The sequence below is a fragment of the Oryza brachyantha genome, chromosome 11 (genome assembly GCF_000231095.2).
Source record: "Oryza brachyantha chromosome 11, ObraRS2, whole genome shotgun sequence".
NCBI classification, from domain to species: domain Eukaryota; kingdom Viridiplantae; phylum Streptophyta; class Magnoliopsida; order Poales; family Poaceae; genus Oryza; species Oryza brachyantha.
This window is the reverse complement of record NC_023173.2, coordinates 16,703,746-16,725,564: the sequence shown is the minus strand read 5'-3', so window position 1 is coordinate 16,725,564 and position 21,819 is coordinate 16,703,746. Positions and strand designations below refer to the sequence as shown.

The window sequence follows — 21,819 nt, the reverse complement described above, 5'->3', positions numbered from 1 at the left end:
TTGAGGATGGATCACCTAACTGTTAATATTCTCAGGCGCCATTTACCCAGGTCGTACGCACGAATCGGGAGGCCTGGGGGCCGGGGGTGGCGGCGCCGGCCGGTGGAGGGCGTGGAGGCCGCGGCAGCCGGCCGGGGGCTAGGGGAGTCGTCGACGGCCAAGGAAGGCGGCGCTGGCCGGTGGAGGGCGTGCTGGCCACGTGGCCGGGGGAGGCGTCCACGGCCAGTGGTGGTCGCCGGTGAGGGGGTGGCGAGAGAAGGTAGCGACGGCATGGGAGGTGATCGCACGGCTCGGTCGGAGCGGGTCCGTTTGCGTAGCTTGGAGCTGACCAGTGACTTACACGTGGGTCCTATATTTCTTTTATTTTCTCCTCGCTGACTAGGATTTCACGTCGGCAAAACCATCCATGCATACTGCCTTTAGACCTAATCTACACGGTTTTGTATAGTTTAAGGATGAAGATTTTTGGTATTGAGGTTTAGGGATATCTTGCAGACTCGACGTAAAGTTGAGGAACAACATGTGAATCTATTCCATTGCATTATATGACCTTTATTATTATTTCATAGCAGCTGTTATGCAACATAAAGCCCATTTAGAATACAACAATTCACACATATTCAAAACAAAATCACACAAATTATATAGAAACTTCCATATTTGTTCCATATTTCCAAATGGGTCTAAGCATGCCTCCTAATCTAGACTATGATATACGCAAGATTTTTGTCCATATTAGTTTGTGTCACGTCTATTACTAGTTTAAAATTTTAAGACAGAGGTAACTAAGGGGGTGTTTGTTTCCCTCTAACTTTTTTTAGTCCCTGTTATATCAAATATTTGGACACTAATTAGAAGTATTAAATATAGATTATTAATAAAAATCCACCTCATACTCTGGACTATTTCGCAAGACGAATCTATCGAGTCTAATTAGTCCATGATTAACGAACGTGATGATACAATAAACATTTGCTAATCGTGGATTAATTAGACTTAAAAAATTGTCTAATAAAATAGCTTTTACTTATACAATTAGTTTTGTTATCAGTCTATATTTCATACTTCTAATTAACATCTAAACATTCGACGTGATACAAGAGACTAAAAATATCACTGATCCAAACAGCCATTAAACCTGAGGGGCTGTTTAGTTCCCAAAAATTTTCATCCAAAAACATCACATCGAATCTTTGGACACCTAAATAGAGTATTAAGCATAGATAAAATAAAAAACTAATTGCACAGTTATATGAGAAATCGTGAGACGAATCTTTTAAGCCTAATTAGAACGTGATTAGCCATAAGTGCTACAGTAACCTATATGCGTTAATGACGGACTAATTAGACTCAAAAGATTCGTCTCGCGGTTTCTACGCCAACCGTGAAATTCGTTTTTTCATTCGTGTCCGAAAACCCCATCTAACATCCGATTAAACGTCTGTCGTGACAAAATTGTCACCGACTAATGGCATGGTCCCTGAAAACGGTACAGCTTGTCAGTAGTGACCGCAGCACAGTGAAAGGGACACATCTCCTGAATGACCACCATTTTCGTTACAGAGTGCAGCAGTGACAACTGACAACCAGTGAAGCAGATGACAACAACACAGCGGTCAGTCGTACTGATGATACACACGTAGTACCACCGTGCATCTTTTCCAACGCTCAGCTCGGTCTGATGTTGCAGCATGACGAGCAGACACGCCGATGAACCCATCCAAATCTGATTATCTTCTCCTCTCGATTTGCCACCTGTTGATCTCAAACTTTTGTGCCTTTCTGTTAAAACTTCCGGTCTTGCTACTCCCCTAGACCAGTATATTTCCATTGATCTCGTTACAGGTTTGCACGTAGCTCGCTTTTGTCTCGTGGCTGTGGCTGAGCTGAGCTGATGCCGTTTCACTTGTTCAGTTGCCTACTTGCCGTCTTCTCGATGCAAAGCAAAGTGCTCTCTACACACTTCTGAATTCTGAATTATTTACTTTTGTTAGGGCCTACACCTTTGTGTCTTCTCTGCTGCCTATAAATCTCCAGAGCACACGCCCATTCACCTTGTCCTGAGTTGAACCATCTCAAGGAGGAGATAGCCTAGAACAGGAGCCAAAACCTGCTCTGAATTCAGCAATCTCCTTGGCATAATCAGCAAGTCCTGTCTTATTTAAGCTGTTTAGCCTTTCGTTCCTTTTTTTTTACAAGTTTGTGTGCTTCAATTCACAAGGCCTTTCTTTTTTTTGGTTCCTTTGCAATATCAAAACTTTGTTCTGAGCATTGCTAAGTGCTTTAGTTCAAAACAAATATTTTAATTTCTATTGATTTTGGTTCAACAAATCCTTTTGTTTTCTGAATTCAGAACATAGTCAGCAGTTTATTTCAACACTTGTCTGAATATTTTGCTGCAGTTAGTTTCTCATTGTTCTTGGCCAATTCTCAATGGACCCACCAAATCAGTCAGACCTCTTCTCCCTCAAAGACGGCAACCTCACCGTCGCCGGCCGCGGCGGCACGGCCGTCCTCCTCACCGGCGTGCCGGAGAACGTCACGCTCACCCCGTTCGCCTCGGCGTTCGACCCCTCGTCGTGCGACGACGCGCCGCCGGAGCTGGCCAAGCAGGCCGCGGCGGCCGCCCACCGCGGCGCGTTCTTGGGCTTCACGGCGCCGGCGCCCACCGACCGCGCGCCGTGCCGCGTCGGTCGGCTGCGCAACGGGCGGCGGTTTCTCAGCGTGTTCCGGTTCAAGACGTGGTGGAGCACCATGTGGGCCGGCGAGCGCGGCGGCGACCTGCAGATGGAGACGCAGTGGGTGCTCCTCGACGTCCCCGAGGCCGGCGGCTACGTCCTCCTCCTCCCCCTCGTCCAGGGCAGCTTCCGCTCGGCCATCTTCCCCGGCGACGACGACGGCGTCGTCGTCTGCGCGGAGAGCGGGTCGATGGCCGTGACGGCCACCGACTTCCGCCGCATCGCCTACGTGCACGCCGGCGACGACCCATTCCGCCTCATGCAGGAGGCGTACGCCGCCGCCAGGGTGCACCTCGGCACGTTCAGGTTGGGGGTACGAGGCTTCCATGTGGGCCCCACGTGTCAGTGGCCGCGTGTGACCGACGGTGTGTTTTGATCTTGGCCGTTGGTTTTGTGATCGGACGGCTGTGATTGAAGTCTGCGGAATGCGCGCGCAGGTTGGTACAGGAGAAGGCGTTGCCGCCAATGGCGGAGAGGTTCGGGTGGTGCACGTGGGACGCCTTCTACCTCACCGTCGACCCCGCCGGCGTCTGGCAGGGCGTGTCCGAGCTCGCCGACGCCGGCGTGCCGCCGCGGTTCGTCATCATCGACGACGGGTGGCAGAGTGTGAACCGCGACGAGGACCCGCCGCACGAGGACGCGCCGGGGCTCGTGCTCGGCGGGGACCAGATGACGTCGCGCCTCTACCGCTTCGACGAGTGCGAGAGATTCCGAGCGTACAGGGAGGGCGCCCTGCTCCGCCGTCCGCCGGAGGTGTTCTACGACAAGAGCATGCCCAAGGTCGTCGTGCGCAAGGCCGCCGAGGTGGAGGCCGCCACCAAGGCGAAGAAGAAGGCGGCGCAGGGCGGAGGCGCCGACCTGTCTGCGTTCGACGCCCAGATCGAAGGGCTGCGGCGAGAGCTTGAGCAGCTGCTCGCGCGGCGAGGTGACATCCTCGCGAAGCTCTGCGGCGACGACAGCCATGGCGGCGCCGGAGAGGTGGGGCTGAAGGCGTTCGTGAAGGACATGAAGCGGAGGTTCCCGGGTCTCAACGACGTGTACGTCTGGCAGGCGCTGTGCGGCGGGTGGGGCGGCGTGCGCCCCGGCGCGACGGCGCTGGACGCCCGCGTCGTGCCGGCGCGGCCATCGCCGGGGCTCGCGGGCACCATGGACGACCTCGCCGTGGACCGCATCATCGAGGGAGGCATTGGCCTCGTCCGCCCAGACCAAGCCGGCGACCTCTACAACTCCATGCACTCCTACCTCGCCGGCGCCGGCATCACCGGCGTGAAGGTCGACGTCGTGCACGCCCTCGAGTACGTCTGCAACGACCACGGCGGCCGCGTCGAGCTCGCCAAGGCGTACTACGACGGCCTCTCCAAGTCCATCGCCACCAACTTCTCCGGCAACGGGATCATCGCCAGCATGCAGCAGTGCAACGACTTCTTCTTCCTCGGGACACACCAGGTGGCCATGGCGCGCGCCGGCGACGACTTCTGGTTCGAGGATCCCAACGGCGACCCCATGGGCGTGTACTGGCTGCAGGGCGCGCACATGGTGAACTGCGCGTACAACAGCCTGTGGATGGGGCACTTCATCCGGCCGGACTGGGACATGTTCCAGAGCGACCACGCTTGCGCCGCCTTCCACGCCGCCGCCCGCGCCATCTGCGGCGGCCCCTTCTACGTCAGCGACTCTCTCGGCTGCCATGACTTCGCCCTGCTGAGGAGGCTCGTCTTCCCCGATGGAACCGTGCCCAGGTGCCTGCACTATGCTCTCCCTACCAGAGACTGCCTCTTCAAGAACCCTCTCTTTGATCAAGAGACTGTCCTAAAGATCTGGAATCTCAACAAGGTCAGTCACATTTATTCTGTCTTTGAATGGAATTTTTCAGTTTCAAAATCTGCATCTTTGATTCTTTAATTTTTTATGCAGTTCTTAAATTACTGTTCTTGAGAATGGTAGGAGGCATGTATCCGAATTCTGAAACTGTCTGATTTGCAGTTATTGGAATTCTGCCATGGAAAATTTTCAGTTTCAAATTTTACATATTTTTGCAGTTCTTGGATTACTGTTCTTGAAAATTTTTGTTCTTGAGAGTGTCTACTGGTAGGAGGCATGTATCCGAATTCTGAAATTGCCTGATTTTTGCAGTTATTGGAATTTTGCCACGGAAAATTTTCAGTTTCAAATTTTGCATATTTTTTCAGTTCTTGGATTACTGTTCTTGAAAATTGATACTGGTAGTGCTAGGTGACATTAGTCTAAATTCTGAAACTGCAAAATTTTGTGCAGTTACTGAATTTGTGTTCTTGAGAATGGCTATTGGTGTGTGAAATGTATCTGAATTCTGAAACTGTCTCACCTTGCAGTTTGGAGGTGTAATTGGGGCATTCAACTGCCAGGGAGCAGGTTGGGATCCATCCAAGCACCGTGTCCGAGGATACCCACACTGCTACATCCCCGTCTCCGGCGAAGTCCGGCCATCCGACGTCGAGTGGCGTCAGAGGGATGACACCTCTGACATGGCCAATGCTTCAGAGTATGCAGTCTACAGGTGCCAATCTGAAGAGCTTGTCCTGATGGCACCACAGTCACATCCTATCCACTTCACCCTCCAGCCATCCTCGTTTGAGCTCTTCACAATTGCGCCGGTCAGGACGGTCGGAGGCGGCGATGTCGGTGCGAGGTTTGCGCCGATCGGGCTTGTCAACATGATGAACAGTGGTGGCACCATTGCTGATGTGGAATGCAGAGACGGAGGAGGTGAGGTGGAGGTGAAGGTGAAGGGGGCGGGGAGGCTGCTGGTGTTCTCAAGCGTGAGGCCTCGGAGGTGTTTGGTGGATGGCTTTGAGGATGTGTTTGAATGGGAAAATGGAGGGAAACTGATGGTTGATGTCTCATGGAAGAGGGACAAGGATGGTGTCTCTGATGTGGTGTTCTGTTACTAGATTATTGTACTGATCCTGTGAGATTTTTTTTTTCTTCTGCTTTCATGGTGTGACAAAGTAGTACCCTCTGAAAAAAGGCCAATTTTTAGAGATGAATCTAAACACCTCGATGTCTAGATTTGTTTCAGAAGTTGATTATTTTTGGGATCGATGCATGTAATCATAATTTGCAAAATTTGTAGTGTTTTTATGTATAATTATAGTGTGAAGGAATATAATGGTGCTTCAGTTCAATTTTCTGTTTGAATTTTTCATTTTCTCAAAGGAATAAAGATCTTCTTTTCTGTTTGTTCATAATTTCAAAGAAGAGAGACACTTCTATCCTATTTCTTTTCTGCCAGAAATTAGAAGCAATATCTTTGACCAAGTCAATCCGATGATCTGTCAGACTGTCACAGACACACTACTCTTTACTCCCGTTGACCAACGTTGACTCTACCTTCTCCGTCTCCGGCGGCTGAACCATTGCCGTTCGAATCCTCGGCGGCCGTACTCCTGAACTTGGCGTAGATGTCGCCCTTATATAAGCCCCTCGTCCTCCAGGCCAGCACGAGAGACACGAGAGCCGGCCACCGTGATGGCCGTCACGAAGAGGAACGCCTCCCTAAAGCAGCGCGCGCCCATGCACGTCCTGTCCCCCCCGTGCTGCCTCGCCGCCTCGATCGGCGTCGTAGAGGTGCCCGTCGACGCGCACGCTGAGCACGTAGGCACCGAGGGGGCTGGCCATGGCGCCCAGGTTGTAGAGCGTGGAGAGTAGTACCTTAGCCCGAACAGCTCGGAGATGATGGCGTAGAGCAGCGGCCACTGCGCGCCGAAGCAGACGCCGACGATGACGGACGGAAGCCGCGTAGAGCGACTCCGGCACGGCGAGCGCGATGAGGAGGTGGCTGGCGCAGGAGAGCAGGAGCACCGCCGTGAGAAGGAGCGGCCGCGGGAGCCCGTGGCTATGAATGTAATATACTCTCTCCTTCCTAGATAATTGACGGTCCGGTAATTTTTTATAAATGTTTAATTATTTATATTATTTAAAAATTTATATAATTATGAATTATTTTATTTATTATTAAATATATTTTTATAAATATATGTAGCTTTATATATTTGATAAAAATATTTAAATAAAGACGAATAATCAAACGTTTATAAAAATTCAAGAACATCAAGTATCTATAGACGGAGGTAGTACCAAATTACCGATACGAGACGTCATTTTGACCATAATATTTATTGAACCAGACTCCCAACGAAAAGTGTCACATTTTTCTGCTGCAACTGTAACATTCCAAACAAGAAATTTAATTAAAGTATTGCTAGCACCACACAGGGATCGTCGACAACCCAGAAGTGGCTAACAACTGGCAAAAATGCTAATTCCATGCATGCTAGCTTGGACAGGCCCCTGTTTCTTGAACTTCTGTCATTATCTCTTTTTTTTTATCATATAACTTATTTTTATCCTTCATGCACTCTCTTAATATGACGTAATTATCCTATTAATAAGAAGAATACATATTTCTCCCATGTATCCCTCAAATAAACAACCTTCATCAAACTTATATCTCTATCACCGTAACTTATCCTTCTCATTTTGAGATTTAATCCACATTTTTAATCCAAAAACCACATTGCATATAAAACTGTCATTATTTTGACTGTAAAACTGCAGAAAATAATATATACCCAAAAAGTGTAATAAAATCCTAAAAAGGTTAAAGGCTTAATCAAATAAAAATCTTCATGATCATGACTTTAATTTCTGTCTTCCAAACATGGAAAAAAACATGTGAAGAATGTAAAACAACACATGGACAGCTCATCCAAAATTAATTTCCAAAACGCTCCCAGAAATAGCCTCTCGTATAAAACCCTCCATTTTTAGTCTCCTACCAATATATGCAATCCACCCCTTCAAAATCCTCCTATTTCCACTCGCCTCCTCCCCCACCGCCTCAAAAAACACAAATCAACCCCGCCATTTGGAGAAGAAGAGGCGATCCTCTTCACTGCCGACGTTGCCGCATCGTTCCGGGCGGAGCAGCGGTGGTCGGGTCGCCGGATTTGGTGGTGATCCGAGGGGGTTTCTCGTGACATGGGGTCGCCGGAGGTGGAGGGGGAGGCGGTGGTGGCGGAAGTTCTGCGGGCGCACGGGGAAGGTGGGGGAGGAGTGGCGGAAGTGGTTGGGATCGGGAGGAGCATCGACATGGAATGGCGCAAAGCTGAGGAAGCCGGTGAGTTGTTCTTGATTTGGTGTTCAGTTAATTTCTTCGTCTCTGGTGGACTGTGGCTTCATCCATTGATTATTGTGGTATTGTGTATGTTGATGAGGTTTCGAATCGATGGGTTATGTTGATTTTTTTGTTAATCGCTTAATGTTGTTTGGACACCATTTTGACATAATTCAGGATTCCCAGATTATAGGTTGGTTCTATCTGTTTATCTTGTGGAGAAAAAAAAGAGTATTTTTTGTTTTTGTTTTTGTCTCTGCTTACTGCTGTAGCAATTTAGGAGAAATTGTTTTTAGCTAAGAAACTTTTTTTTAAAAGTGATTCAAGAAACAGTACATCATGTTTAAGTTTTGTCAATGTATATTTTCTAAATTGACGAAAACCTGAACCATGTATTTAATCCAATATTTAGCTCCTTTAGCTGCACATTTCTTAATCTCCCCCATTCGGCACCGTAAAAATAATAAATTCAAAATATGGACGAGGTTATGATTTGATTAGACTTAGCATCCCTGATTATGCTTACTTTGTATTTGTCGACATTATAATAAAATTTTGGCAGATGGTCGACCTACTTTGGCCGGCCCGGCAATTTTTTTTTTTTAAAAAATTTGGCCGACGTTCTTAGTTTGCCTGATGAAAAAAATCTGATGAGCATCCCATAAACCCTCAGGAATCCTGTTAAAATTTATATAAAAACATCCTTTTTATAATTAGCAATGGCATCTTAGGCATTCAGGGTCTAAATATAGCCGCAACGGTTCCTTTTTTTAAATTGAGATCATCCTCTTGCATGTACTTCTTTGTGTGGACATTTAGATACTACAGGTATTGTATTATAGTTTTTAACATAATGGGATTATATGAAACAGTGCTTCATTTTGTTTGAGAAATGCAGCAATAAGAAGATATGAAGCAGCCAACTGGTTGCGAAGGATAGTTGGGGTAGTGTGTGCAAGGGACCTTGCAGAAGAGCCATCCGAGGAGGAATTTCGGCTTGGTCTTAGAAATGGCATTATTCTTTGCAATTCACTCAATAAAGTTCAACCTGGTAGCGTGCCCAAGGTTAAACTTCTCTCCTTCAGGTATTTAATATAGTCTTATTTATGTTAGCTCATTTTACATTGTGAATATGATGCCTGTAGGTTGTGGAGGCACCCTCGGATTCCGCTGTCCCCACAGATGGTGCAGCTCTTTGTGCATACCAATACTTTGAGAATGTGAGGAATTTCCTCATCGGCCTACAAGATTTGGGCCTGCCAACTTTTGAGGCATCTGATCTGGAAAAGGTGATGCGGCCATTTTCATTTAATTGTAGAACTGTAGTGCTATTTCTTTTCCTCCTTAACAGTTCAGCATTAAAGCTTTAAACTGGTTGCGTTCTTTTTCCCGGATTATTCCTCGGTTTACACGCATGTTTTTGAACCGCTAAACGTTGCATTTTTTTACAAAAAAGTTTCTATATAGAAGTTGATCATTTCATATTTCTAAAATATATTTTTGACTTTGTAGTAATTAATTTCATCGCGTTTATATCATGAATAGCTATCATAAAAATCATATAATCTTTTATCTTTATCTAACAAAAGAACACAACCAATTTTCAAAGTAGTGATTTTATACTGTAGCACATGATATTTTCAAGAGCTTTTTTATCATCCTTGAAAAAAATACCTCAAGGTACCACCTTTTTTAGTGTAAAAAGTGTAGTACCTTGAGGTACCAAAAATTTGTACTAAAATTCTTGGTACCTTGAGATACTTTTCAAGGATGACAAAAAAAACCCCTATTTTCAAAGGAATGCAGATGCTGCTTCGAAAAAACCCAGTAATTTAGCTTCTATAGACTGAATAAACTTGATGTTTTCATTTATAGGGAGGAAAAGGAGTTCGAGTTGTAGACTGTGTTCTTTCTCTGAAGTCATTCAATGAAACTAAGCAAGTAGGGAGATCAAATTCATTTAAGTATGGTGGCATTGTAAAGCCTTCAATGTCTGGAAAGCACTTCATCCGCAAGAACTCCGAGCCTTTTATGAAGGCAATGACGAGAAGTCACTCAGCAGAGTTACTCCGAGATGGTGTATCACTGGAGCAAAGTTTAGGTCTTGATTTTTCACTAGATCATGCTGAAACAGTATGTATCTGTTTATAGATCTTATTTCTTACTATGTGGATCTCTTTACTTCGTAGTAATCTTTACCTTCTTGACTGTAGACCACTTCAGACTCCATTAGAATGCTTGTTCAAACAATTCTGTCAGATAAGAAACCAGAAGAAATTCCGTCGGTGAGCCTACTGCCTAGGTGACTCTTGTGAGTGATGTGATTGATGAAATAAATATTTATTTGATTTTGGTAATTTGCAGCTTGTAGAATCACTCTTGAGCAGAGTTATTCACGAGTTTGATCGTCGCATTGCAAACCAGAATGATTTGGTATATTTCAGTTTCATTGTCAATCTTGCAAATTGTACCTTGTTTCTAGTGACCTTTTATTTTTGGCTATACTAACCACATGCATAGATTTACTAACAAAGAACTTTTAACAGGTGAAATACTCTGTGGATCCTAATGACAACAACTTGTTATCCAGAGCAGACAAACCACCAGAAATGGAGTCAATTTGCACCTGCAGTACAGGGAAGGTATCTAATTTTTGTCACTGTCATTTCTCAATGTGCTCCAGTGAGTAACAATTATAGGGCTTTTCAAATTAGGCATATCTAACATTTTCTTACAAAGGTTTCTAACTCACTGTTATAAATTGTTCACCTAGTATATATGAAATGATTCAATTATCTAATATTTGCTATTTTATCTCAAACAATATGAAGATGGATGAAGAAGACAACACTTGTGTGAGTATGAAGGAAGAAGAGGTCAGCACTGTTCTACCAGTGAATGGTGAAAATGTGGGGGAGAATATACAGGCAAAGCAAACGGATGAAAGTTTTGATCAACAACAGAAACATATCCAGGTATTTTAATGCTACATGTTTTCTTTTGAATCTAATTTTGTATCCACACTACATTACTACATTTGAATGCCTGTTGGAATTTCCCGTAGGACATGAAAATCAACCTTTCCACTATTAAGTCTGGGATGGAGCACATCAAACTGCAGTACTCTGAAGACATTGATAAGCTTGGTAAATTGAATCCTGAGTTCCAAATAGCACAATATTTTCCACAATTCTCTCGAAATCTTTCAGGGCATCACATATTATTCTTTATTTTCTGTGTCAGGAAAGCACTTGCACACTCTTTCTCATGCAGCTTCTGGGTATCATAAAGTTCTCGAGGAAAACCGTAAGCTATACAACCAAATACAAGATCTTAGAGGTACCCTTTTTTTGAGTCTTATTCTATAAGCGCTAGAGGATTGTACGTTCATCTTTCATGGGGCAACATTAATACATGCTAAGTCTTTATTTATTTTCTTCTTTGTCAGGGAATATTAGAGTATATTGTCGAGTGCGACCTTTTCTACCTGGAAAGGTAAGCTCCTCAAGCAGTGTTGCTGGACTTGAAGATAGAACTATCACTGTTATGACTCCATCAAAATATGGAAAAGATGCCCGGAAATCTTTTACTTTCAACAGGGTCTTTGGACCATTAGCCACACAAGGTTGTACATACAATCTGTGATACTACACTATTTATTTCAAACAGAACATGACCATTAGCAATTAAATGATGGGCAGTCTTTTGATTAGTGCAGAACAGGTCTTTGCGGACATGCAACCTTTAATCCGTTCTGTGCTTGACGGATACAACGTTTGTATATTTGCATATGGACAAACCGGGTCAGGGAAGACCTTCACGATGGTGCCTAACTTGCCCAATTTTATTTCACATTCATTAGTCCTTCTGGGAAACCAAAATGACATTTTGTTAATTTTGCAGAGTGGTCCTAAAGTATTGACGGAAGAAGGACTTGGTGTCAACTATAGAGCATTAAATGACCTATTCGACATTCAAGCGCAGAGGAAAGATACATTTTGTTATGAAATTTCTGTGCAGATGATTGAGATCTACAATGAACAAGTGAGAGATCTCCTTCAGAATGGTGGAAACAAGAAATATCCTTTCCTATTTTCTATTAAATTAGCTAGTGATTTTATCATTAGTCATAAAAAATTCTTAAATTTTTGTTATGCACAAGTGAATCTCTCTCTTCCATGACATACTGATTATACTTAACCTCAAGAAACAGTGGAAATTAAAAATAGTTCGCAGAAAGGTATAGCAGTTCCAGATGCAAACATAGTCCCAGTCACAACAACATCGGATGTGATTGATTTAATGAATCTTGGCCAAAAGAACCGTGCAGTATGCTCAACGGCCATGAATGACCGTAGTAGCCGCTCCCATAGGTATGATTTTGCAATGCTATCTTTTTTGAACAAATCAATGCTACCTTTCATACCAAAGAAAAATCTACACCATATATTTCTGACTTAGGACTGGGGTTGTGCTTTGCAGTTGTCTAACCGTTCATGTTCAGGGAAGAGATTTGACATCACGAACAGTCCTAAGAGGCTGTATGCATCTTGTGGATTTAGCTGGTAGTGAAAGAGTCGATAAGTCTGAGGTTGTAGGTGATAGGCTGAAGGAGGCACAACACATAAACAAGTCATTATCAGCACTAGGCGATGTGATCGCATCTCTTGCTCAGAAAAATGCGCATGTTCCTTACAGAAATAGCAAACTTACTCAGCTATTGCAGGATTCTCTTGGTATCTCTAAAACTCTATATCCTTATTTTTCATCTCGTTAAAAATGGAAGCATGTGGAGTCATTTTCTTTTTATTTTGCCATGGTTAGGAGGACAAGCAAAAACATTGATGTTTGTTCACATAGCTCCAGAACCAGATGCTATCGGTGAGTCAATCAGCACTTTGAAGTTCGCAGAGCGAGTTGCTACTGTTGAGCTTGGAGCAGCTAAGTCAAACAAGGAAGGGGGAGAAGTCAAAGAGCTCAAAGAACAGGTTCACATGCCTATTCCACCTTTTTATTTTCTTAACTTGGTAAAATTTTCTTATGTATCTGTTATTGCAGATAGCTTGCCTCAAGGCAGCATTGGTTAGGAAAGATGGAGAGAACGAAAGCATACGAAGCACACAGTCAAGCCCAGATATATATAGAATGAGAATGGGAAGTGCACCTCCTGCATTCAGGCATACAATGGAAGAAGTTGGAAATCTCGAGGTATTATCTGAGATCTTTATATTTTCATTCGTAAATGTACTGTATTCATATGCCTTATAGTATGTAATGTGAGAGTAGAAGTAGATGAATCATATCAACATAATGTTTACGTGAAAAGTATAATGAAAATGAAAACCATGCTACATGGGGGATCAACAAAAATAATGTAAGCTTCAGAAAAACTATCATGTATTTGATTAATCTAATTTTGGTACATTTTAATTTAAAAGACCAGAAGCAATGGCACTCCAAGGCAGAAGAAACGAAACTTTGATTTGTCGGACATCCTTGTAGAGAATGATACATCTTCATGGCTTGATACCAGTTCTCAGAAGGAATCAGCCTTGGGAGATTGGGTTGACAACTCCCGATTTGGTAGCAGCAATTCCCTGCCAGAATTGGGACCTGATGCTACACAAGATGTAGGCTTCTATCAAAGAAACAGTCCTGAACCACAATGGAGTTGGGCTGGGTCTGTTGCAACAGAGGATTCAGATGATTTTGAGGCCACAACCAGTTGCTCGTCAGAACAAGATATGGTGCGACCAACCAGTGCCCCAAAAGCTTCAGGTTTGTCCAATGGGAGTGCCTCAGTTGCAAGGAAGGCCCAATCCAAGAGTGCAAAAAGCACAGACATCAGGTATTCTAATTGCTATTCTTGAATTGTTCTATTAATTAGCAGGTTCCATGCATTGTTGTCCTGAGCTATTCTGGGTTTGAACTACTTCAGAAGCGCAAATCCTGCAAAAAGGACACCGTCATTACAGAAAAAGCTCAACGGACATCCATCGACGTTAATCAAGAACGGAAAACAGTCAAGCTTGAGTGGGACTGATGGAAAGAGAACTCCCAATGGTAAAGTAAGCACCAAAAAGTAAGCAATCCAGGGGAGCTTTACTCATGTAGTGACCATCTTCAACTTATGTTGGTCCTATTGAAGATCAGGTATACTAGGCATATGAATATGCCAGTCCTCTTGAAAGTGTACTGGCTCATTGCTTTATCATTCATTCATTTTTGCTACTGTATATAGATAGAATATGGGCTGGAAAAAGCATGAGTATTGGGAAAGATCAGCTGATCAACAAGGGAATATATTTTTTTGGATGTGTACAATTGTTAAAGTTGAGTAAACTCTGTTGTATGATGTATTCATGAGTCATGACAACAAACCTATGGATCAGTTTTCTGCTGTTTGATTTTGTGATGTTTAACCATTTTACAAGTTTTGACAACAAACCTATAGGAATAGTTTTCTGCTGTTTGATCTTGTGATGTTTAACTGTTTTTCAAGTTTTTCTCTGAGGTGTTTGGGCACTAGAAAAAGTAGAGATGACAATTTGCCTTGCCAGGTTCAATCTAGCAATTATATTAACCCACTTGAGCACTGACGCGATATGTCATGCTATTTTGGTTCTCTCTCCCCTTGCACGGTAAATCTAGACATGGAATAGGGGATGATTGGATGAATATAAGAGTGTATTGCATGATGACCAAAATCATAATAAAAGGTAAACTTTTCGGCATAGAAAGGTAATAGCGAAAGGAGCAAATGCCCTTATCATGACCCCTCAAAAGTTTTCAACTCCTATATATGTAATAAACGGCTTATTAACGATTAAAAATAGTTTATGGTTAAAATTTTAATATGCTCGATTTTAGCGATCTAAAAACAAAGGGTAAAAAAATAAACTATGATGAAACCCTCTAATCAACTCAAAATTTAATTTTTAAAATTTAAATTTTGGTTTATAAGCATAACAAAAAGATAGGGGACTATATTCAATGTGAGCTAGTGGGCTTACTCGTGCTTTAACCTCTATTTGAAATTCTATTCATATATGGAGGTGCAATTTGTTTGAAATTCCATTCATATGTGGTTGTACTTCGGTAGATTAATTTTTTTTGAATTTCTATTCATATATGAGGTTGTAATTCGGTGGATGAAAGATAGAATGGAAATGTGTCTAAAGGTAGAGATAAGTGAGTTACAAGACATATAATGTTAAAATATTGAAGAAAATCAAAATATATAATTAAAAATTAGGGAACTAAGGTATCCTATTCAGACGAGATGATACCCGGTAAGTATCAGATATGCAAACATGAGAGCAAGTTCAATAGTATAGCCAACTGCTGGCTATAAAGTATATATAGCCAACTTAATAGTCAATCTATACAATAGTCATATACTATAGAATTGATATCCGGCCCCACTTGTCATACACACATGTGTCTTGGAATCCATGCTACAGCTGGCTACAAATTTGTAACCCGTTAATCTTCTCTCTCCTCTCTTATCACCTTAAAATATGCTTATAGCTAGTTTATAGTCTGCTATTCTACTTGCTGTCAGTAGTAGTTGGTACGTGGGTATCACTGTATCAAGTGATACATATAAATATCAGTTAATACCTAGACACACATCAATGCATACTGCACATATGAGTTGGCAAGATACAGTAAGAGCAGGTACAATAGCAGGCGATAAGCCGCTGTAAACATATTTTAAAGAGATAAGAGAAGAGAGAAGAGAGTGGGTTACTAATTTATATCTAGCTACAACACAGACTTCAAGACGTCATGTGTGTATGACATATGAGACCATATATTAATGTTTTATAGGCAGCTATTATATGAATTGACTATTAGATTAGCTATAAGTGAATTGGAACTAATAGTTGGCTATACTATTGAACTTGCTCTAAACTTTCCATCTGAAGTTGATGTCTTTTGAGTCGTGTAAGTATTCAATTCCTTGAGAATGATATTGATTATATATAAAAGAAATAATAGATAATAAATGGGAATGCACTCACTATTCATATATATATTTGGGCAAGGCGAACATATGGGAGTGAGTTGTCCTCCAAAAGATGTGAAAGTATGAATCGTGAACTTTGGCCTTGGGAATTTAGATGAAAAAACAAACTATCCTCGATTAAAACTGAAACAAACATATCTAAGTTTGCATGCGTGAAGTCAAAGAGCTGTAATTTAGTTCATACAAACGCCTAATGAAGTAACCAACACGAACAATTATACAGGAAAAAAATGTTGCCTACACTGAAGTTGTCACCGGTGCTGCAGCTTTTGGTTCTCGATAATCGTCATTTGTTTGATCATGTGCAGCCCTAACTTTGTTCATCGCCGTTGCTAGTCAAACCGATGGGTTTCCTAACTTCTCAAGTGGTAACGTCATTAAGTCATGCTATTTGGTTAACCAAATCATGCGATGCAGATGAATAGAAAGTTTTGCTATAAATAAGAGTGATGGCCTAGGGCCAATGTCTTGTTTTGATATCTTTAAAAGTCCTGAGGTTTCATGTCTTTTCCGATGTCGTGTGTCTTATCTAAATTCTTGGGGTTGATGTTACTGTCTTATTGGTGCATTGCTTTTAGTTTGAAATAATATCACCAATGATGTGTAAATCAGAGTGTATAAAATAATTAATTTAGATAGTGAAGAATGCATGTTTAAACATGGTGAGATATTGGAGAAAATCAAGATATAGATTATGTAGGATCAAACATGACCCAATAAACCTATCAGAGGGAGGTTAATGGTAAGAAAAAATGAAGAACCTGATGAAATCTTGCTAACTCTAATCACACCGCTACTGTGCCGCCGGCTAGACTGTCGGAACCTAGAAAAACACCGGTAGATGAAAATATAAGATGTAGATTGAACTATCTCGACTTTATTGCATCAACTAGTGTTTACAAAGTACACAATCAACATCCTTTCAAAACTTTCGATCTAAAATCGAAATCTAGTCTACAACACTAATTTTCTCTCATCTATGTCTTATAAAGACATACCCCTCGGGATCTATTTATACACTTAATATGGCACGGATTAGAAATCCCAAACCTTTAAAGAATTAGTAAACCCAATTATTTATTTACTTATCTCCATTAATCTTTCCAAAATTGGACTCTCTTCCAAATCTGAATTCAATTTACCAAAAAAGGGACTCAATCCGCTAAACCAGTCACTTGGTCCAACCGAGCCTGCAACCCATGTTATAGTATGCATGCTACAATACCTTGGTTACTGTAGCAAGATTTCTCCCTCTTTTTTCTTTATTTAGTCATCAACCATTTTCCAATTTTCCTCCAAGTTTTTACAGGTTACACCCACAATAGGTGAAGCCCATTATACATCCATCCCCACATGTATGTTGTTCCTTCGCCATGCCACATGTATGTTGATCCTTCACCATGGGTCATCTTAGATTCAACACCGTCACCTCACATCTTCGACCATCCAGATCTTAGCTTATTCCTGAGCCTAGTCACGATCTCGTCGTTGATCGATGTTGACCTCCAAGTCACCTGTACACATAGAAATAAACCAACCGTTTCTAGTCACATATATCATAACCTGACTCACATTAGTCACACACGCCCACACCAACACGTTAAATAGCCAAACCAATTTCTATTAATAAATCAATTACAAGTTAATTGTTAATCATAAAATATTGTTCATGACTATGATGTTACAAATTAGAATTAGAACTGTGATTTTTTGGGTAATGTAGGGATGTGAGTAAATCAATTTGTAGATTAGAATTGATATAGTAAGGATGAATATGTAATTGGTTATAATGATTTTCTTCTATAGATATAATGACAGAATTAGTTGAGACATAAATTATAAAATACCGCCAAACGTGTAATCCACACTTACATTAATTCTTTTGTTACTATAATAACTGAACAAATTAATATACAATATTGTGTTTTATCATGAGCTTGTTAGTTAGTTAGATAGTTAAAAACACAATTTAGATTGGTGTACTGTATTAGCTATTAAACTTCAATTCCTTCCATATTTTTATCTATACCTATACTAATTTGTCACTTTTCACAGGCTCCTACGTTAACCAGAAAGATATGACCGTTGATTACGTAAACTACGTTATGTCAACTGTAACTTTATATAGTCCAACCGGTGCTTATGTTGTGGGCTTCCTAAATCCCATCCAATATGTTTTCCCTTTGTACATATATGTTGCCCACCAGGCAAATCGCTTAATTTGTTCCAATTCCATGAAATAATTCAAACACATATAATTAATCTACCATACTATCTGTAAGCTAAGTCCATAATGAGAGTCTGATAGAGCTGATGCGTCTTGTGTGAGTGAATGGGAGCACGAAGAGTTCTGTCATGCATATCGCACATGACCAGAGTTGGCAACCGAATCCACTTGATCCAGCACACTTCATCCTGTCAGTGGCAATTTTATCACTAAGTTTCCAAGTAATAAGGTCAATTAACAACAAAACCACCATAGTTCGATTGAGTTGTTCAATAACAGTTGTGGACCAAAGAACTTGATCTTTATTTTTTTTTTTGAATAGACTAGTAACAAATATCAATATTCCACATGTCCTGTTTGTGTTTGTATGGCATGTATATGTGCAGTGTGACTTGCTATTGATTCATGTCGTTCGATTTAATCATCATGACAGTATTTTTTCATGCTGAGGAAACTTGTGTCGCTAATAAACCTAGGAATATACTTCATACAAATACATTTGTTTCAATGAATATTGGGGGAATATGTTTTGTGCTGACAAATTAATATTAGAAAGTTGTAACTATAAATTAATATTGTGTTTGTATTAATATAATATTCAAGCATATAAAGTTTATATCTATAATATTTATACGTATAAAGTTTATATATATAATATTTATACATATAAATCTTGTTTGCATATTTGACCATAGTATAGCACACTTAAATAGACATGGGCTAGATATTTATGTTCAATAGAAATAAAAGGCTCAAATAGATTATACTACCCCTTTTTCACAATGTAAAACTTTATAATATTATCTATTTATATAGATACTAATAAATTATAACTACTCTACATCAATCAGATCAATCAATAGATGTATACAGGGATAGCTAAGATCAATCAATAGATGTATATATGGATAGCTAAAAGGTCTTGCTACGTGAAACCGGGGGAGGATATAACAAGTAAATACATTTGGAACATAAGCATTGGCTCATGCGCTGACTAAGCGAACAATCGCACACTAGCCTCGCAGGTTCTAAATTTATAATGGGGCAAGATGAACTGGATGGTGATTGTCTCTTGATTTTCTGAGCCCAACTTTTATTTGGTTCTCATGTATATATTATTTGATATTTTGACTTTGTTCATAAAGTTTGTTAGTATAGAGTTTAATTTTAATTTAAAATTGTTTATATAATTTTTTTTATAATGGAGATTTATATGTATAAAGTTTTGGTATGGAATATTCATATATACACATATATAAATTAATATAAATATATATAGGTTTTGTATTTGATATTTGTTTATATAAAAACCACTGTATCAAATATTTCTATGTATAAAATTTATATATGTCTAGAGTAATTTCTCTACGTACAGATGAGTGGTCTAAATACATGTACATAGCTAGCTAGGTTGCGCTCGTGGCCAAAAAGTGAGAAGGCTAGCTACCACGTGGACCAAAAGGTTAGCCAACATGTGGCCCAAAACATGAGACCATTACGAGAAAACTTGCTCAAGGTGCACGTGCGAACAATCGCGTACATGTGTGCTTTTGTTTCCTTCACACTTAGTGGTGGGCCCACATTTATTCAAGGGTATTCAAATAAATACCCAAGATTTTTCATTTTTTAGCGCGTATCTCCAATACACGAAAGGTGGGCAGATCTAACGGCCTACACGCGTCCACGTGGCACGTCCCTTCGCTCGGAAAAAACACCGATGTATCTGTCCCTTCCGTCCGTCGCTTTCGCTGCTGATAACGTGTCCCTACCCGTAGTAGCAGGGAGTAGAGCGAGGCACAGTAGCAGTAGTAGTACTAGTATTCAACAGCGAAGCTCCCATTTTGTCAAACCATTTCCTATCTTGGAGCAAGTTGAATATTATAGCCAACTGCTAGTTCTAATTATCTATAGTTAATCTAATAGTCAATTTATATCATAGTTATCTATAAAACATCAATACATGGTCCCATATATCATATATATATTTTGTCTTAGAGTACGTGCGTAGCTGGCTATAAATTAGTAGCTTACTTCTCTTCTTTTTTTTCTTTTTATCTTTAAAATATGCTTATAGCTGGCTTAGATTCTATCTCTTATGGGTGTTTTCTGCGGCTACAGACAGCTACAGCTATCCTGCACTGCAGCTGAGGTTTCTCGCCTACCGTGCCGCGTGGAATAAGAAAGAGTGGATTAGCTTTCGGTTTTATAATATATATAGATTAAAAATAAAGAAAAAGAATGAACTACTGATTAAAACCAAAAAATTGTACTATATTTATTTAAAAATAAAAAATTTTAAATTTTAGATCAGAAAAAACCAAAATCGATAGGCTAAATATACATAAAACATCGGATGATGTGACTTAATAGTGTATGTTTACCATTTATAATAAATGTCTAAATATTTGATGTGACTAGAGACTAAACTTTAATCCCTAAATATCCTCGGTCGGCCATGCCAGAGGTTTCGTCATTTCGTGCAGTATACATAGAAGAGTAGTACCACACAGGCTAGTAGCGTACTCCATGTGTCCAAAAAACCAATTCTTCGGTTTCCGTATCCAACGTTTGACTATCTGTTTTATTTGTAAAATTTTCAGGAAATTAGAAAAAAGTAGTCACACGTAAAGTACTATTCATGATTTATCATCTAATAAAAATAAAAATATCAATCGCAAAAAAATTTGAATAAGATTTTAACTCAAAAATTGTAGGTAAAAATAAAAAATTGGTTTATTTTAGGACGGACAGCTACGAACAATTATATCCAGCTCATTTTTCAAATATTTTGCTGTACTCCGCAAGGGCACGCTATGGCCCCTGGTTAGTTCTTAAAAATTTTGCCTAAAAAATTACATCAAATAGAGTGTTAAACGTAGATTAAGAAACTAATAGTACATTTACAGAAAAAATCGTGATATTAATCTTTTGATCATAGTTAGCTATAAATGTTATAATTAACTACATGTGCTTACATCATAAAAATTATATATGCATATATATTGATAACGACTAAAGATAAAAAGAGACTACTAATTAAAATTAAAAAAACTACTCGAATTATTTTAAAATAAAAAATTTAAATTTCAGATCATGAAAAACGTATTTGTTGAATATACGTTAAACTCGGCCGCGTTCGGGAGTCAAACTATGATTAATTAATTAATAATTATTTACAAAATTAATTATTAGTATGATTTTTAAAACAACTCTTCTAACCATTTTTTTTTGAAAAAATACACTGGTTGGATAAGTGTGCGCGCGAAGAATACAAACTCACCCCGCGGCGAACGGGGGCCTCGGTCGGCCATACCACAGGTTCTGTCATTTCCTACACTATATACGGGAGCAGTTGCACTCAGAGGAGTACTAGCCCATAGGCCAATGGCGTAGGTGCGAATAATTAGATTCAGACTCAGGCAGCGTTTAGTTTGCAATTTTTTTTAAAAAAAACATCACATCAAATATTTGAACACACGTTTCAAGTATTAAATATAGTCTAATTACAAAACAAATTTCAGAATCTGCCTGGAAACCGCGAGACAAATCTTTTAAGTTTAATTAATCTATCATTAGCACATGTTGGTTAGTGTAGCACTTATGGCTAATCATGTCCTAACTAGGCTTAAAAGATTCGTCTCACGATTTCCCCTATAACTGTGTAATT

General features: G+C 40.5%; 2 protein-coding genes across 2 annotated transcripts; both read left to right on the top strand.

The window, feature by feature from the left end:
* Positions 1–2,433: 2,433 nt before the first annotated feature.
* On the top strand, positions 2,434–5,872 carry LOC102717476 (stachyose synthase-like). Its single transcript, XM_040528585.1, has 3 exons — positions 2,434–3,044; positions 3,176–4,571; positions 5,090–5,872. Exons 1-3 carry the CDS (start codon positions 2,434–2,436, stop codon positions 5,666–5,668), a joined length of 2,586 nt encoding a protein of 861 aa, XP_040384519.1. The 3' UTR covers positions 5,669–5,872.
* A 1,759-nt stretch (positions 5,873–7,631) lies between these two features.
* LOC102717197 (kinesin-like protein KIN-14P) lies at positions 7,632–14,328 on the top strand. Its single transcript, XM_006663593.2, has 19 exons — positions 7,632–7,896; positions 8,792–8,958; positions 9,039–9,182; positions 9,769–10,026; positions 10,107–10,178; positions 10,258–10,326; positions 10,440–10,535; positions 10,725–10,868; positions 10,958–11,039; positions 11,137–11,232; positions 11,342–11,518; positions 11,612–11,718; positions 11,797–11,972; positions 12,105–12,266; positions 12,376–12,629; positions 12,718–12,881; positions 12,952–13,101; positions 13,332–13,741; positions 13,832–14,328. The coding sequence occupies exons 1-19, from the start codon at positions 7,758–7,760 to the stop codon at positions 13,977–13,979; spliced, it is 3,015 nt and encodes a 1,004-aa protein (XP_006663656.2). The 5' UTR covers positions 7,632–7,757; the 3' UTR covers positions 13,980–14,328.
* The last annotated feature ends 7,491 nt before the right edge of the window (positions 14,329–21,819 follow it).